Genomic DNA, 18,341 nt, shown 5'->3' on the forward strand with positions numbered 1-18,341 from the left:
CATTTTCCCCTTCATTATAAGGTATTAGAGGTTATAAAAACAAGTAAATAAATTCATTTAAAATTTTTACTTTGTTCCAGAATATAAAAATTTATTTTTGAATAGTTTTTGCTTAAAAGTCTAATGTAATGATTACTTACATAAATATGTTTAAGTAACTTATAAAGAAAGCAAAATATTATTTTATTCAATTATAGTATTAAATCAAAAGATAACTGGCTTTGCATTAACCTCTAACAATAATCTGACAACAGAGTACATGCTAGTTTTGATTCAGTTAAGTGCTTTTTTTGGAATTATAATATTATTAAAAGATTATAACTTATATAACCAAAAAAGGCTTGCAAATTCTAACCTACTAAATCCTCTTTAAAACTCTGCATCTGTTTCCTACTTCACACATATGTTTCTACTTAAAACTATCTAGTTCCAACTCCTCAGGCCATGTATAAGTAATTCAGTGGGCCAACAGTCTAATTGTATATTCAGCAAATAAGTTCCTAAGAAACACCCTGTAGAAAAGACATTTTAGAAAAGATTTCTTTTATACAATCAATCACAATATCAGAAAATCACAACTGCAAAGAACTTTAGGTGTGATTAAACATTATAAGAGATGTCAGAAATGCTACAAAAAGGCAGATCATGTTGAATTGAGAGGTCTTTAGTTTTCTGTTAACATCTGTTTGCAAATATGAGGTGGTTTAGTAAATGCCAACCCAATAAAATCATCATGTTGACAAGAAAAGAAAAAAGGCACTTGTCTAAATTCATTAATGAATTCTTAAACTTGGGGAAGACTGTTAAAAGACCCTCTTACCTGACAGTGAAATACATATTCTGGGGTAGTTTTTTTGTATTTCATATTCCATACAAGGGCCACACCATCAGGTTCATGAGGAGCATCTTCATTGTTATTATAGGAAGCCACGAGTAACTCTGGATACTGCTCATAAAAATCAAGTAGAAAAAAATGCTATGTTAAGAACTGTTTTTCCATTCTTAGTTACTCATTGTCTTTATCAAATTATTCTGAAATACAAATACCTAACTCTTCATAAAAAAAGAGATATCTCTAGAGTTATGCTTACTGGAATGTAACATTACCTTAAATTAGTTATTTAAAATGTTTTAATTAATTTCATTAATATATGTATTACAATTTTATCCAAAGGATTTGGTGAGCAATTGAAACTGGGTTTTGGCATAAATAAAATCTTGAGTTTTAAATATAAATAATGTTTCCAATAATTTCTTCCACAGTTTACATAAGACAAAATGAATAAGAAAACATTAGATCATCTATTATTATTTTAAATGATATATATTGATTTAATTACACAAAATTTCCATGATTAAAATAAAAGGTTAAAAACAAAACAAAACAAAAAACCACAACTCACAGATACAGACAACACTATGGTGATTACCAGAAGGAAAGGGGGGTCGGGGAGGTAGAAAAGGGTGAAGGGGGTTAAATGGTAACGGAAGGAGACTTGACGTTGGGTGGTGAACACACAAGCAATATACAGTTGATGTATTACAGAACTGTACACCTGAAACTCATACAATTTTATTAACCAATGTCACCCCAATAAATTCAATAAAAGTAAAAAAAAAAAAAAGAATAAAAATAAAGGAGGAAAAAACAAAAATGAATTAATAGCAACCAGTTTTATAATTTACCTGAGATGACCAATCCAAACAACTAACAACCCGATGCTTTGACCACCGTTCGTCAAAAAATTGTCGATTTAATGACAGTTTTGCACCTGCTTGAATCTCTCTATAGAAAAGACCAAATCCAGAAAAAGGTGGCGTTATAAATTCTTACTCTTAATCTTAAAGTAACTTAACATTGCTAAAGCCATAGTTTTAGTGATTAAACATTACCCTTCTTTGTCCTCCAAATCTCTGCCACTGTAGTCAAAGAAGATGTTAATCTGCTCAGAAAGAGCTCTTTCTACAATTCTTGTGGAATGGTCAAAGAAACTTAAAAACTCTTCAGTGTGCAAGATTTGTTGCTTTTCTTCTTCAGTCAGCTCATGAGGGGGAGCTGGAAAACAAATGTTTTTCTGAAGTCTGACTTATGTGAGTCAAATCAGGTCAACTCACTATTATAGTTTGGATCAATGAATGCCACACATTCTTTTACAACCAGATTCACCTCTTTAATTTAGAGCATTTTATTCTACTTTCATACATAAACAATAAAGAGAATCTTAATAGGAATCAACAAAGTTTTTTAAAGTTAAATTCTTTAAGATACCTTTACTATCATTTTCCTCATCTTTCTTTAAAATTTTCTCTTCTTCAGGTTCAATAGGTGGTTTAGGAGTCACTACATCATCTTCTTCTTCTTCATCTGAAAAAAAACAACACAGAACAAGAATTATTTTTATGAAAATAATTGATAATTTTTAAGGTCATAGGCAGAAGGTATCACAACTCTTTACATAAAAGCAAAATCAAATCACTGATAAGACAGAAAAGTACAAATAATATGAATTTTGTCAACATAATTTTGAAGAAAGAATTATGTAGAACCTCTTGGTTTTTATACATACCTATGTGGCACCTTAACAACAGTCATTCCAAATTCTGTAGCTACAGAAACTGAAATAAGATATGTAAGCAACTAGGATGAATTCCTCAGGGAAATCTCTAAAAGCTTGCAAGCATTTATCATTCCAGACAGAACAACATGCAACTCCTACGTAGTTTTATGTAGCATGCTGACACATTAATGCTGTAGAATGAAGAAAATCAAATGTCGAAAATAGCCTACAGAGCTGGCTGCTTACTTGTGATCTGAAACCATCAGTGTCTAATGGGTCTTCATATGGCATAAAGACGGCTTACATTAACTCTCAGGTTGCTATTTGAGAGGCAGATTTTAAAGATAATAGCTATGAGACCACATTTTCTATTCTGTCATTTTAAATGCAAGTCTCATTACTACCGTTATATAATGTGGCAATAAGCACTTAATGTTTTCTTGAATAAAAATATATATTGAGATAATATACAATGTTTAGAAGATTTTTTTATTACTAAATCTATTCTTATATTCCCAAACGAGGAAATAACTTAAAATCACTTATTTTAAAATGTTATAGAACATACAGCTCTGCCTACTTCTCTTTGACTACATACTGAGATGGATTTTTATGGAGGAAACGCTTTTTTTTTTATTGCCTAAACAGATGTGTCATTTGTCTATGAGGGAATAGCAGCAGGCATCTACAGCACAGTACCACAGTACATCTCAAGTAATGAGAGCCTATTCAATAAGGGAACTTTCCTTGTTAGTTGTAGTTCTTTCCCTGACCCATGTTTGAAATTATCTAAAACACACATATATACAATGGACACAAAAGAATGGTCAAGGATGGGAACCAGCTGCCAAGTCATGGTCCCACAGCCAAGCCAGCTGACTAGATAGCAACAACCAGATGGCATTGCTGGGATTGTGTCTTTCTGCTACAAGGTGGCAATGGGATGGCATAACATTCTTCCGCTTGACTGCTTCCAATCCTGTCTCTCCCCAATGGCGAGCCCATGCAATTACCCGCACTCCAGGGGGCCTACAGATAAGCCTTTGCCCTGCAAACAAAATGCAGCTTGTAGGCCACACCAGCTGCCAAACCACACACATAGTGTTAGGTTTGGAGAGCTATGAAAATCTTTCTAACTCTACAGTATAAGCAATAAAAATATAACTGTAGCTGTAGGGAAGAAAGCTTTAAATGACACTGTATAATGCACACAATGATACAACCTCCAACTTAATCAAAATGATAATGACGTATGCCAATCCTACATTACTTGAAATAGAGAGATTTTTACGTTCTGACAAGTTTACAGAACTAGGATAAATGGCACGAATGATTTCAATATATGCTCATACTTTTGAACCAAATGGTGAAGGTTAAAATTTTTCCTTTCAAGGGCCTCAATCAGCCACAAAGGAAAACAGTAATCACTGTCTTTTCAGCCAGCCCAACTGCATTTGTCAGCCCTTTCTCCGTCAATGCAGCCAGAGCAATCAACCTGCCAAACATTCAGAATGGAAAAACAATCTGAAAATACAGGGTATAATGCACCTGCCAGTGAAAATGGCCATTTCAAGAAAAGCTAGTGATCTCAGTGACCCTGCTGAGGAGGCGGTAGTGCAAAGGGGAAAGAACACGTAAAAGAATTCTTAGTGATCGCCACTCTCTTGCACATTGACACTTCCTTACAAAGCATGCCAATTACAGCTTTTGTGCTACTTAAAAAATGAAAGCTTTTTTGGAACAATATAATCACACGGCGAAACAGAAAGACAGTACTCCTTTTTAGATGAATTCTCATATACAACGGATTATTAATCTGAAAACAGTATAACTGGTAACAATTCTATACTGCTCAAACATTAGAATGAAATTTTACTATAAAGTCACCTGCAAGTGTAATGTAATAAAATGATTTAATTACATTTAACTTAAAAGTTAACTTTCAGAATAATAGGATATTTACTTCAATTAAAAATTAAATCTGGGAATATATGTATATGTGTGTATATATATACATATACATATATATATATGTTTTTGTTTTGTTTTTTGCTAATACTATCAATTATCCTAATCAATTTCATTAGTAGCGTTCACTGAATGTAAACCCTAAAATCAAAGATAGGGATTTTGAATCACCCTGGACAGGTCACTCTTGAGCACTGTGAATTATAAATTACAGCCTCCTGCCCACATCATATTCTCCTCCCTCAACTTTGTTGCATTATACGGCTTCTAAGTACCATTTCCAATGACAGGTGTCAAATTCCTGTCATAATGCATATGGTCAGTACTTTAGTGCTAAGTGACCTCATAATCTACATATTTAAAAGAAAAGATCTTGTTTATAGACACTCTTTTCCTTTTAAAATTTAAAATGTAGATGATGTTAGGCAGTGATCTATATCTGCCTACTATATGGCACCTGCCATGCCTATATGCCTATATAGGTTATTTTAGTTGTAGTTGAATAATAATTATTAACTATTTAAATACATGTTTTTCAGGATTTCATTTTAGAATAAACATACATAGCTCCCTTTACACATGGATTAAAAACTTATGATTTAAAAATTATGATAGGTATTTAAACCCAAATTTCATAAAAATGATTAAACTAAATGAATTTGAAGGAACATAAAAATAAATGATCTGCTATTCTTATAAAACACAAAACATAATATTTTCATTATAAAGCTGATTTTTAACAATTACCTATATATACCAAATATTTGGCAAAAACACCTAACATCAGTAACATCCAACTAGGGAATGTTCCTCTGAAACAAAAATATTTCTCTTATTAAAAACTAATACAATAGCTACTAAAAGACTATTCTAAAGATCTAAGCTAGTCTCTATTATACGATAAGCTTTAATATATATTTAAAACTGAAAGACTACAACAGAGCAGGAAGACTGAAAAATGGGACTGCCATGTCACATCAATTTATTGATGAATATTCATTGCAATATGCTAAGTGGTTAACTCCATGCTTTCTCTGACAGGGAATCTAAGGTTATAAACTGAGCAGTAAAGAATGCATAAAAGTAGCAGTTACTTTTAAAATGACAAATCTCTTGTCAATGAATGCTAAGACTAGGTTTAATGAACCATTGAATTTTTACTTTGAGTTAACATCAAAATTGTGATGTATTTTGGTGAGATGGAAAGAAAAGCTGTTCTGTAAATTAAGCTGCACCTAGAAATAACACCAAAGAATGAAATTCCAGTTGTCGGAATAATCTGTTACAATGGAATAGGTTAATCAAAGTTAAATCATCTGTGAAATGGGTGGCTTTTGTTAAACTGAAGGGAGTCTTCAGAGCAAGTTTTATCATCTGTATGTCATATTACATTTAAGAGACATCTAAATAAGAATAAGCCAAAAAGTATACTTAAAATATTACAACTCATTTAAATAGGTAATATGCAAAGGTCCTAAAAAGTCCTCATTAAACATTGATACTTTTATCTATCACTTACAAAGATTAATTCGCAACAGGAAGTGAAAAAAAATACCATCATTAGTATATTAATGTTGTTTAGGAAATAAATTTGTTGTTTTCATTATGCTGGTGTCCCCTATTTTAAGACAGTTTAATATCCAATGATGAATACCTAATTTAAAAAGCAGGCTGATTATTCATGGTATGAAGGAAGTTGCCACTGAGTTCTAAAAATCAGGAAATTATTTGCATATAAAATATACATTAATGAACATCTTATAAATAACTTTATGAACATCTTTCAGAAAATGAGAATAGTAGAAGAAAATGCTACAATCATTAACTTACAAATACAGATATGAATAATTTTCCTTTAATATTTTCAAAATAATCCTTTTCTGGATCAACATCATTTTGAATCGCTTCACTTCAACCCATTTATCCATAATTTCATCTTCTTATACCTTACTCTTTAAGATCATTATTAAGAGAACTTATATTGCGACAAAGCTTCATGAATGCATCAGGGAATCCATTCCTATTATTATTATTATTATTATTCTCACCCAAGGGTATGTTTTTACTGATTTAGAGAGAGAGGAAGAGAGAGAGAGAGACAGACAGACAGACAGACAGACATCTATGTGAGAAACATCAGTTGGTTGCCTTCTGTACATGCCCTGACCTGGGATTAAACCTGTAGCCTGACTGGGAATTGAACCTGTAACCTTTTGTATACAGATGACGCTCCAACCAACTAAGCTACCAAGCCAGGGCTCTACATGGTCTTTTTATTTTTTTTTTATTTTTTTTTTTTACATGGTCTTTTTAATATAAAATTCAGATTTTATTTAGACAGTATTGGCATAATTTACATGGATTCTGTGAGCTGGGCTCTCATAAATATTACATTTTTCTGACACCATAATTTCAGATATGCTGATTAAAGTCTTTCAATCAATATTAAGAACAAATTCTTCAATTTTTAATTATGTTTATATCCTTACTGATTTTGAGGGTTAAAACTAATTTATTAAATGTGTTATTTATTCCAGAATTTAAAAAAAATCCATTTTTGACAAGGGTAATATTAACCAGAGGCCCACAAATTTAGTCTACTTGTGAAGTGTGGATTCCAGATGTTAAGATCATGCAATAAAAAATTAAAAGCTCTTTACATATAATACTTTTCCAAACATTATAAATGCTAATCAACATGTACCAGAAAAAAAATATCTGGGGACCAAACTAATACTAAAAATAATTGCAAAATCCACACAGATAAAAAAGTAGAATGGTATAAGAAAAACAAAACAAAACACTTCACTGAAAATCAAAAGGGAGCTTCTGGTTGTAGCCTGGATATTCTCTCACACTGAGACCACAAGCTCATCAATTAACTTCCCTAGGCCTCAGTTTCCTCAGGTGTAAACAAGATGATTAGATTAGATAACCTTTAGGATAACTTCCTCTTTAAAAATCTGTTCCTAAAAACAGCGACAAAAAAAAAAAATCCATATTTAGAGGTGAATAAGAAAAAATAATGCCATTTTCAAAAAGAGTTATAAACTTTAAAAAGGTAAAGGCAGAAAGTAACTTTTCCAGGAGTATATCTGTGGGCACCATGCTCCTGCCATGAGAAGCTTTTTACCTGCCGCGAATAAAATTGACTAAGGTCGCATGTTCCTAGTCAATTTCATTCACAGTAGGTGCTGTAAGACAGCAAAGAACATCAGTTCAGAAACTGTACCACCAACTTACAGAGTAAACTTGAAAGCAAGAAGATGGCTAACAAGGGAGAAAAGAAAAACAAGGCAAAATAAAAACTACTGCTTTTTAAAAGAATAGATTCAGCCATTTAAAAAAATGGGAGAAAGGTAAGAGTTAAATCTAAGACCAATTTTTATCTTCAATTTGGTAACTCAAATTACTTCTGCACTGATTACACTGCCTACCCAAGTTTAATTTACTGTCTGTTACACTCAAATTGTGATTCCTGCAATTTTGTCTCATGGTGAGTTTTGGAATTTGTTACATAATTCTTCAATGGGAACCAGCCAGGCTAAGTTTGAGAACTACTGTTTAAAGCAATGGATAAGCACAAGTACAGTTAAGCATAAAGTATTTTCATTATAAAACTTTAATTTCAGGGTTTTCTTTCTTTCTCCTCTTTCTAGAAACTTCCACAAACTGGGAAAAGAAACTTAATGTAATAAACTTAGACATGAAAATAACTATAACAATATAGAAAGAAAATGATCTCATTTTTATAAATAGTGCCAAAGGCTAAGGATGGCCCATGGTATTGGGAAACATTTCTCACTCTCCTTCATTTACTTACCTTGACCTGAAACTAAAAACAACAACAAAAACAAAGAAAGGATAATCTAGTGCCTTTAATTATAGCATACACTCTTAAATTTGCAGAATCAATGAGTACTTATTAGGTTGCAAATGAATAAATATTGAACTTTGTAAAATTTATACCTAAGTCTAGTTCTCACAGTGAAAATTTAAAGGTATGTCTGCATCAGTTGTGATTTTAAAACTGGGCTCAGTTCACCCATCTTGTCACTTTCAGCTTCTTTCAGTGAAGAAATATTATATTTAACTCAATGAAAGATCAAAGCTGTTTATTTATTACTAGAGGCCCAGTGCATGAAATTCGTGCACGTGTGTGTGTGTGTGTGTGTGTGTGTGTGTGTGTGTCCCCCTCAGCCCAGCCTGCACTCTCTCCAATCTGGGACCCCTCGAGGGATGTCCGACTGCCCCTATAGGCCCGATCCCGGTCGGATCTGACCTAAATGGGCAGTCGGACATCCCTCTCACAATACAGGACTGCGGGCTCCCAACTGATCACCTGCCTGCCTGCCTGATTGTCCCTAACCACTTCTGCCTGCCAGCTTGATCACCCCCTAACCACTCCCCTGCCAGCCTGATTGCCCCTAACTGCCCTCCCCTTCTGGCCTGGTCGACCCCAACTATCCTCCCCTGCAGGCCTGGTCACCCTTAACTGCCCTCCCCTGCAGGCCTGATCGCTCCCAACTGCCCTCCCTTGCAGGCCTGGTCCCTCCCAACTGCCCTCCCCTGCTGGCCTGATCGCTCACAACTGCTCTCTCCTGCAGACCTGGTTCCCCCAAACTGCCCTCCCCTGCAGGCCTGGTCACCCCCAACTGCCCTCCTCTGCCGGCCCAGTCACCCCTAACTGCCCTCCCCTGCAGGCCTGATTGGCCCCAACTGCCCTTCCTTGCAGGCCTGGTCCCTCCCAACTGCCCTCCCCTGCTGGCCTGATCCCCCACAACTGCTCTCCCCTGCTGGCCATCTTGTGGCGGCCATCTTGTGTCCACATGGGGCGGCCATCTTGTGTGTTGGAGTGATGGTCAATTTGCATATTACCTCTTTATTATATAGGAATCTTAGACTAGAGGACTGGTGCATGAAAATTTGTGCACTCAGGGGAGTCCCTCAGGCCGGCCTGCACCCTCTCACAGTCTGGGAGCCTTTGGGGGATGTCCGACTGCCGCAGAGGCGAAAGAAGCTCCCACCACTGCCACTGCACTTGCCAGCCGTGAGCCTGGCTCAGGGCTTCTGGCTGAGTGGTGCTCCCCCTGTGGGAGCACACTGACCACCAGGGAGCAGCTCCTGCATTAAGCGTCTGCCTCCTGTGGTCAGTGTGCATCATAGTGACTGGCTGTTCCACCATTCAGTTGATTTGTATATTAGCCTTTTATTATATGGGATAATCACTATAAAATAATATTATCCCGATGCATACACCAATAAATAAGTTAACTAAACCATGCTATCTTTTAACCCTACCAGACCGCTGTACCGATTTTTTGGTAATTTCTGAATCTGCCACTATACCGCTGTACCTAATTTTCGGTACTTTGCCTAGTATGTGAAAAAAATGTGTCACAAACTAAAAATAACCAACCAATCGTGGTCAAACCTCATGATTAGCCATTGCAAATGTCTGCCCCCATGTGTTTGAATTGACTTTGTGTGGTTTAACGTGAAAAAATTCTGAAAATTCACAATGAAACGAGCGGCTGATGAACCAAGCACTTCAACAGGAAAGCGAAGTAGGTCTAGGCTTATCACAGTCCAACAGGTGATCGATACTTTGGTTGATTCAGACTCTGAGGAGTCAGAATTTCATCAAGAATACGTTTCCAGTTCAAGTGACACAGACAGTGAGAGCTCAAGTGATGAAGAGAATCTTGAACCTTATAAAAGACTTGGGCGCAGTAGGAAATACAGTTGTTCGTCTCCTGACCTCATGTGCAATGAAAAATAAATCTCATGTGCTTGTCATGGACCGGTTCTACAACTCTGTAACCCTTGCTAAATATGCACTGTCAGAATTACACACAGGAATTGTGGGAACCCTGCAGCAAAACAGGAAGCAGTTTCTTAAGTCGCTGAAAAGTGTAAAAAAACTTGCTAGGGGTGACAGTCGCTATCTATGTCAAGAAAGTGTAACATGTTTAGTTTGGCAGGATAGAAAGCCCATCACATTTATTTCGAACTACCACGATCCAGCCCAAAATGTAGTAATAAACAGAAGAAATAAAGATGGCAGTGTGCAAGAAATACAGATGCTACAGCTGGTGAAGGACTATAATAAATATATGGGTGGCTGTGACAAATATGACCAGATGACCCGCCTTCACGGGTCTCGTCATCATTACTGCTGGCCCTGGCGGCTTTTCATAAAATTTTTTATGTGGGCCAGTTATAATTCTTATATCTTGTATGCTTCAAAGCAGCAAGCTGCTTCAAAAAAGCCAGTTTACTTCACCAGATATATTCAGAAACTGTGCCTGCAACTTACTGGTGGATACAGTACATCAGCCCACCGCCACCCACAAAAGGAACCCTGCCCTCAACGGATGACCCCAGGCAATCATTTTCCAGAGATTCCCCCTGGGACATCGTCTAATCATATCTGTGTTGTGTGCATGGAAAAGCACTCCAGGTACAACAAGCAAAATCCTGGAGTGTCTTACAAAGACAATCCATGCAAGAAGGTGAAGAGCAACATCTGGTGCTCACTTTGCAAGAAGTACCTCTGTGTGAAACAAGGCTCATCCTGCTGGGTGGATTGGCACACAAAGGTGGAATATTGGCACTAGATGAAAGGTAGACCTATTTTCCACAATGTCTCCAAGTTCCATCTTATTCTAACCACTTGTTTGCATGTAACTAACATTTTTCTATATCATGTTGGTTTTTTCTCTTTAATGCTCAGGAGCCCAGGTATAGGGGACAGTTAGGTTCAGAGCCTCAGGTCTGGTAGGGTTAATGAAGTATTTTTTAAACTATGGGTCTAAACCAATAAATTTAGTACATAATGTTCAACGTTTAAAAAAATGAAATAGAGCCCTAGCTGGATTTGCTCAGTGGATAGAACATCAGCCTGCGGACCAAAGGGTTCCGGGTTCAATTCCTGTCAAGGGCACGTACCTTGGTTGCAAACTCCTCCCTGGCTCGGGCTCTGGTTGGGGCTGGTGCAAGAGGCAACCAATCAGTGTGTGTCTCTCACATCGATATTTCTCTCTGTTTTCCCCTCTCTCTTCCACTCTCTCTAAAAATCAATGGAAAAATATCCTCAGGTGAGGATTTAAATAAATAAATAAATAAATAAATAAATAAATAAATAAATAAATAGAATGAAATAGAGAAGGGAGGTGCTATTTCATAAAACTTGTTTCAGTTACTCATGTGTATTTCTGTGTGTAGTGGATTGTAATATTAATTGAATTTCTTACCATAGATTAACTATCATAAAAGCATGAAAATGCTGCTACAGTGGCAGCATAAGAGAGAAAACACATCTTGGAATCAGTCAGACTTGATTTAGAATCTGAGCTACTGGCTATGTGACCTCTGATAAATTATCTCTTTCAGCTTAAGTTTCTTCATGAGCAAATAGAACCATTACTTAACTCTAAGGGTTTTGGTGAGAAAATTAGAGGTAATGTAAAGTGCCTCACACTATACCTGATATATAGTAGGCACTCTTTACTGTTGAAACTTTCCATAATCAGCCCTAGCCGGTTTGGCTCAGTGGACTGAGCGGCAGCCTGCAGACTGAAGGGTCTCGGATTTGATTCTAGTCAAGGGCACATGCTGGGGTTGGGAGCTCAATCCCCAGTGGGGGACATGCAGGAGGCAGTCAATCAATGATTCTCTATCATTACTGATGTTTCTCTCTCTCTCTCCTCCCTTCCTCTCTGAAATCAATAAAAATAGTTTTTTAAAAAACAAAAAAAACTTTCAATAATCAATTTAAACATGAAGTCTGAAGAACTTACACCTGAACAGCTAAAATAATATTTGAAACATGCTAATTAACCATATATATAGCTTATACTTTATTAACTTTTAATAGAGTTTTAAAAGGAAAAGTTTTAAAACTTTAAAAAACTAATACATAAATACACAATGCATTAGTTTTATGATGTTTCCCCCTAAGAAAACACGCCAAAAAATAAAAACAAAAAAGCATGGGGGAAATAAAACAACTTATTAAAAAATAAGGCGGGGGGGATTAATGACAATCATATTAAGGATAGATATTCACCTTCTTTGGGTTGAGCCATAACTGGAGTCTGCGTTTCCTTTGTATATGTCACAATTTCTCGAGGAGGAAAGTCAACTTGTGTAATTTTAGCCATTCCAAGTTTAATAGGTCCTCGTCTAAATAAAGTGAACACAAATATTTTAAAATATAATAAATGATACATTTAACTACATCAAACCATGTTATTTTAGAAAAGTAGGAATTAAACATTGTGTATCCAACATTGTAATTTAAATCCCTGTTTTACTCAAGAAATTCTAGATGAACAATGAATTGGCTTTATCTTAACAAAAGAATTAGAAGGTAACAAAAACAAAAGATATTTCTGAATCATTCAAGGTATTTATTTTTCACTTTAAAAAGGCAAATAATTTAGTTTCTTAGAGTAGATGTGTGGGTAATAATAGGGTAAGAAGATGGGGTTTTTGTAGTGGTCTGCTTAATATGATTGATGATAAGAACTTTTTTTTTTTTTTTGCAAAGATATGATTCTGGACTGTTTTGAAGAATCAGATAATATGAATCTCACTCAGACCACTTTCAGTTCCATTCACCATTAGAAGACTTCACTTTTAAGACTGAAAAATAATTTTTAGTTGACAACCTTTTTTTCTACTTTGTAGAAATGGAGAATCATACAGTCCACTTAAATTTTAAAATGAAATATTTAAACTTAAATTGCTAATATCTGCATGGTACTTGTTGTCCTTGACAAACTACAGTGCAGATACTTTATACCTAAACTAAAGCAACAGATCTTCTGAATACCATAAAACTACTAAAGTCACTTCTATTTTAAATAGAGGGAAAACATTCTCTTTTGACAAACAGAAGAAAGTTGTCGCTGAGGAAAATGGACCAAATGAGAAATATCTTTTATTAGGTATCTGGGGGATCTTTTCTTGGTTATTATATTAGATGTTTAAATTTTAAACCAAATAAAGTATGCATCCAAACTTGCCAAGTTCTCAATTATGAAGCTGTTTTAAAAGGATATCTAACAAAGACACTGCTGTAACTTCCAGAATATCAAGCAGAATATCTGAATTATACATATCATTAATTTCTCTAAGCTCCTAAATGTGGGCCATAAGAAATTTTTAATGTGTTTTCTACTTAAGGAATATCTTAGCCTTAAAGAAAGAAAAAGAGCATAATCAAAGAATTAAATGAGAAATTTTAAATACATTTTAATAATCTAGTATTCTAAGAATAAAATTTGAAATAAGAAATATTATATTCTGATTTTCACGATGTGAACCATAAGAAAAATAAAGCACTCACGTGAGCACTCATCTGGGGAAAATGGTCAAGCCAACAACTATTAGGACAAGTACTAACTTGAGTACATATATGACTTAGTAGATAAAAATCACAATGTTAGAACAAACAAAATATTCTAAGATTTAAAGGTAGAAGGATAGGGAGGTAAAACCTCACTTATCTAAAAACCACTCTTCCTGAGAATAAGGAAGCATATGGGGTGGGAGAGCCTCGGGGCAGCCAACAGAGAGGCCTTCCAGCTAATATAGATAGTTTTCTCATCTGCAATTCAAGGCTTATTTATTCTTACTTTAGATAGAATTCGAAAGGTATTGGTCATTTGCATGCTTTAGAAGATGCAAATTATCAAGGGAAAATAGCTATCTCAGTCAGGCACAGTGACAGCAACTAACATTTATATTTTACATTGGAGACTAGAATAAATGAGTGAATAAATGAATTAATAAATAAATGAATAAACCAACAGCAGTCTGGGGCCATAGTATAGAGACCAACAGCTCTGTTCCTCTGAAAACATCACTGAATTTTAACATAGGAAAATAAATCAATATTTATAGCGAGTAACCCAGAAAAGGTTCAATCACATGTAGAATATGTATTAAAAGTCTGGGAACTTTGTAACACATCTTTTAAAAACTCACAGTGAAAATACAAAAGTAATAAAAGGAATCTGGACACTTAAATGGGCAGATTTAGGGTACCTAGAAAATCAGATACATAGAATATTTCTTTCATGAAATGACAGAGGATAAATGAGGTGTCACAATAAAATATAACACTTTTCCTAAGTATATACTGCATATTACAAATTTAAGCAAAATAAAAATTAGGACAGTTTCACAAAGAATCAAATTAATTATAAAAAAGGAAAGGTAATAAATCTATTCAATACCCCAAATCGGAATCTGAGTGAAGCTGAAGAACTGATGGATCTGTATCCCAATGCAGCGTCCTAAATGGTTGTAGGACAACCATGAAGCATTAGCAGAAAAGGCCATAAGTTAGTCAAGCAAATATACTCTATGAATAGCTAAAGTACTGTTCACATTAAAAAAACCACATGTTCTGGTTAGTATGAAAAAAAACCACCAGGTATCACTCAATGCTCTAGTGCATGCAATAAGCATAATACAGTTAAGGATGCAAACATACAACCTAGAATCGTTAAAAGATAGTATTTTCAGATTAAGGCAAACTATTATTGCACAATAATGGATAAGAACAGCCAAGCATTCAACAACACAAATAATATATTATTTTTGGATGTTAACAAGTGAAACTATAAAAATAGTTTAAAATTTGTTTCCTAATAAAAAAAATTAGTAAAAACATTTTAGTCAGCATATTATAATCTTGCCCAAAGCATTAAATGTGTGCAGGAAATTGTCATATTGGTAAAGGAAATGAGTCAACACATAAGCCTTTCCATAAGAAAGCCAAAGACTATTCCACTGGGATATAAAATAGCTGAAGTTTCCAAAATGTGACCCTTATGTAATTTATGGGTTAAGCACTGCCTTGGGCTTACATGTCATCTGTTTTAGAAAGCAGCTACAGATTTCTGTCTCTAGGGAAAAAATAGACTTTTCCCAGAAAAAATATTTTATGTTCAAAAGATTTACCTAAACTAAAATTTTGGAGAATATCCATCCTAAATAAATATTCAGTTGTGCTTTAAAGCCTTGCCTACTAGATCTTTTCCACTCAAGTGAGATCTAATCATTATTAAAACAAAAGGTACTTTGTCACATTGGCATTCTCACAGGTTAGCATTATATAAAATAATTATGTACAGTACTGTATGATGCTCATAGTCCATATTAAAAGGTAAGCACAATACATTCAGTGCTACCATTTTTGTCAAAATATTAGCATCTCATGTAAGTTACAATGTACAACTAAAACTGCTATAATATCCTATATAATAAAGAGGTAATATGCAAATTGACTGTCACACCCTCACAAGATGGCTGCCTACGACCAGGCCTGCAGGGGGGTTAGTGAGGGACGACCAAATGACTGAACAAGCAGGCTGTGTGGGGCAACCAGGCCAGCAGGGGGGTTAGTGAGGGACAACCAAACGACTGAACGAGCAGGCTGTGTGGGGTGACCAGGCCGGTAGGGGGGCAGTTGGGGGCGACCAGGCTGGCAGGGGGGCAGTAAAAAGCGACCAGGCCGGCAGGGGGGGCAGTTACGGGCGACCAGGCTGGCAGAGGGGGTGCAGTTGGGGGCGACTAGGCCTGCAGGGGGGGCAACTGGGGGCAACCAGGCCAGCAGGGGGGGCAGTAAGGGGTTACCAGGCCGGTGGGGGGGGGGCAGTTAGGAGCAACCAGGCCGGCAGAGAGGGGGCAGTTGGGGGCGACCTGGCCGGCAGAAGGGGGCAATTAGGGGCAACCAGGCCGGCAGGGGGGGCAGTTAGGGGTGATCAGGCCAGCACACAGAGGCAGTGAGGGGCGATCAGGCCAGTGGGGGGGCGGGCAGTTAGGGTGAGCGATTAGGAGCTAGTGGTCCAGGATTGTCAGAGGGATGTCCGACTGCCAGGCCTAAACTGGCAGTCAGACATCCCCTGAGAGGTCCCGGATTGGAGAGGGTGCAGGCTGGGCTGAGGAGACCCCCGCCCTGCCCCCCCGTGCACAAATTTCGTGCACCGGGCCTCTAGTTTAAATATAAAAAAATGATTTCTGTACTTTACTTGCCTAAACAATTTATCAGTAAAAACAATCAGTTGACTTGAACTAGAGGAATTCTTCATTTTGAAAATATAAAGACAAACAGTATTATGTATATGCAAAGGAAGAGGAGGTCAGAGTGAAAATTTACTTTGTACAAAGTAATGAACAGCAACAAACTAAGGCTTTGTTAAACCAGATGCTCTCCAAGGAATGTTCTGTCAAAGCCTTTACATCATATGAAAGCTCTAGCTGTTATCAGTGACATAGAACTCCGTGTTGAGAATGTCATGTTAGTCTAATATCAAGTAAAACTTTGCTATAAAATACAGCCTGTACAGAAAACATACTAGCCCGGCCACACATCATATATGGGATTATTATTTATTAAAGGCATCTGCAGACATATAAAGTAAAATTACAATATAATCCAAAGCCTGAGAGATAAACTGATCAAGAATGGAACAAAGGAATTAAGAGGCATGATTCCCCAATAGAATAATTGCCACCACCTAAATTTTAGAGATAATTCTGTGATTGAGAAAGTGAACTAGAAACCTAATGAAATATAACTTCCTAATCTGAAAAGTTAGAGAAATACCATTTTTCATAGCCTTTTATATTTATTCATGAATTACCATCAGCTCCAATAGAAATTTTTGACATTTAGAAATAGTGACGTGTTTTGATATCATATTTGATAATGTCTAATATATCTCTTTCCTCTCTTTGAGTGTACTAATCTTAGGGTGTCTTGGCTACCTCACACATCTTCATGCATTTTCCTGTGATATTTCTTCTTTTTTTCTTTATTCTTTCATTATTATCATGCCTGCTCAATTCGAGTTAATTCTGTTTCATTATCAGACGCTATTCTTTTTCAAAGCCATTATATTTAGAAATGCTATTATTTTATTGCCAATAGTACCAATTAATCAACAATATCAATTATCTTTCCCCTATGCAGTCTGGAGATGATTTAGTGGAAGTCATAGTTTTCTACTCTTGTGTGTGTGTGTGTGTACATACATATGTATATATCTATATACATATATATAAAATAAACATACTCAGCCCTCTTGAAAATTAGTATTTAAAATGAGTTCAAAGGAGACAATGTATGTACTAAGATTAAAAAGGTATGTATGTCATCTCATTAAAAAAGAGAAAATTTGCCCTAGCCGGTTTGGCTCAGTGGATAGAGTTTCGGCCTGAAGACTGAAGGGTCCTAGGTTTGATTCCAGTCCAGGGCACATGCCCGGTTACAAGCTCAATTCACAGTAGGGGGCATGAAGGAGGCAGCCGATCAATGATTCTCTCTCTCCCTCTCCTTTTTTCTCTGAAATCAATCAATCAAACAATAAATAAATAAATAAATGAAACCTAATAAAATGGTAATATGCAAATTACCATCACTCCGCTACGCCCACGATTGGGCCGGCTGGAGGCGCGGGGGGCGGGACTCAGGGTGGCCGATTGGCTGGCGGTAGGAGTGGGGGGCGGGGACTCGCGAGTCCCCGCCCCCGCTCCTCCCGCCGGCTTAAACTGCCGGTGCTGCTTAGGCCAGCGCTGCGGAAGACGCTGGTGGCGGAACTCGGGGTGGCCGATTGCGTGGCTGCTGGCACCAGTTTTCCGCCAGCAGCAGTTTTCCTCTGGCCACCCGCCAGATCCGAGCGCCTCCCGATCGGAGTTCCTCTCAGGGTGGCCGATCGTGCTGGCGGGAAGCGCTCTGATCGGGAAGCGCTCTGATCGGCGGGTGGCCAGAGGAAAACTGCTGCTGGCGGATAACTG

General features: G+C 36.5%; 1 protein-coding gene across 5 annotated transcripts in view; it reads right to left on the reverse strand.

Annotated features, from left to right (window-relative positions):
* Window positions 1–18,341, reverse strand: part of DYNC1I2 (dynein cytoplasmic 1 intermediate chain 2) — a 56,691-nt gene that overhangs the window by 15,213 nt on the left and 23,137 nt on the right. For 3 of the 5 annotated variants that reach the window (XM_079782887.1, XM_079782885.1, XM_079782886.1), the window contains 6 exons: window positions 14,774–14,833; window positions 12,598–12,713; window positions 2,270–2,365; window positions 1,894–2,056; window positions 1,687–1,786; window positions 821–946 (listed from right to left, as the gene is read on the reverse strand). In XM_079782887.1, the coding sequence (XP_079639013.1) occupies window positions 821–946; window positions 1,687–1,786; window positions 1,894–2,056; window positions 2,270–2,365; window positions 12,598–12,713; window positions 14,774–14,833 (661 nt within the window). The remainder of the gene's footprint in view (window positions 1–820; window positions 947–1,686; window positions 1,787–1,893; window positions 2,057–2,269; window positions 2,366–12,597; window positions 12,714–14,773; window positions 14,834–18,341) is intronic. The other 2 variants (XM_079782889.1, XM_079782888.1) reach the window with 1 other exon arrangement.

Source organism: Cnephaeus nilssonii (genome assembly GCF_951640355.1).
Source record: "Cnephaeus nilssonii genome assembly, chromosome: 10".
NCBI lineage: Eukaryota > Metazoa > Chordata > Mammalia > Chiroptera > Vespertilionidae > Cnephaeus > Cnephaeus nilssonii.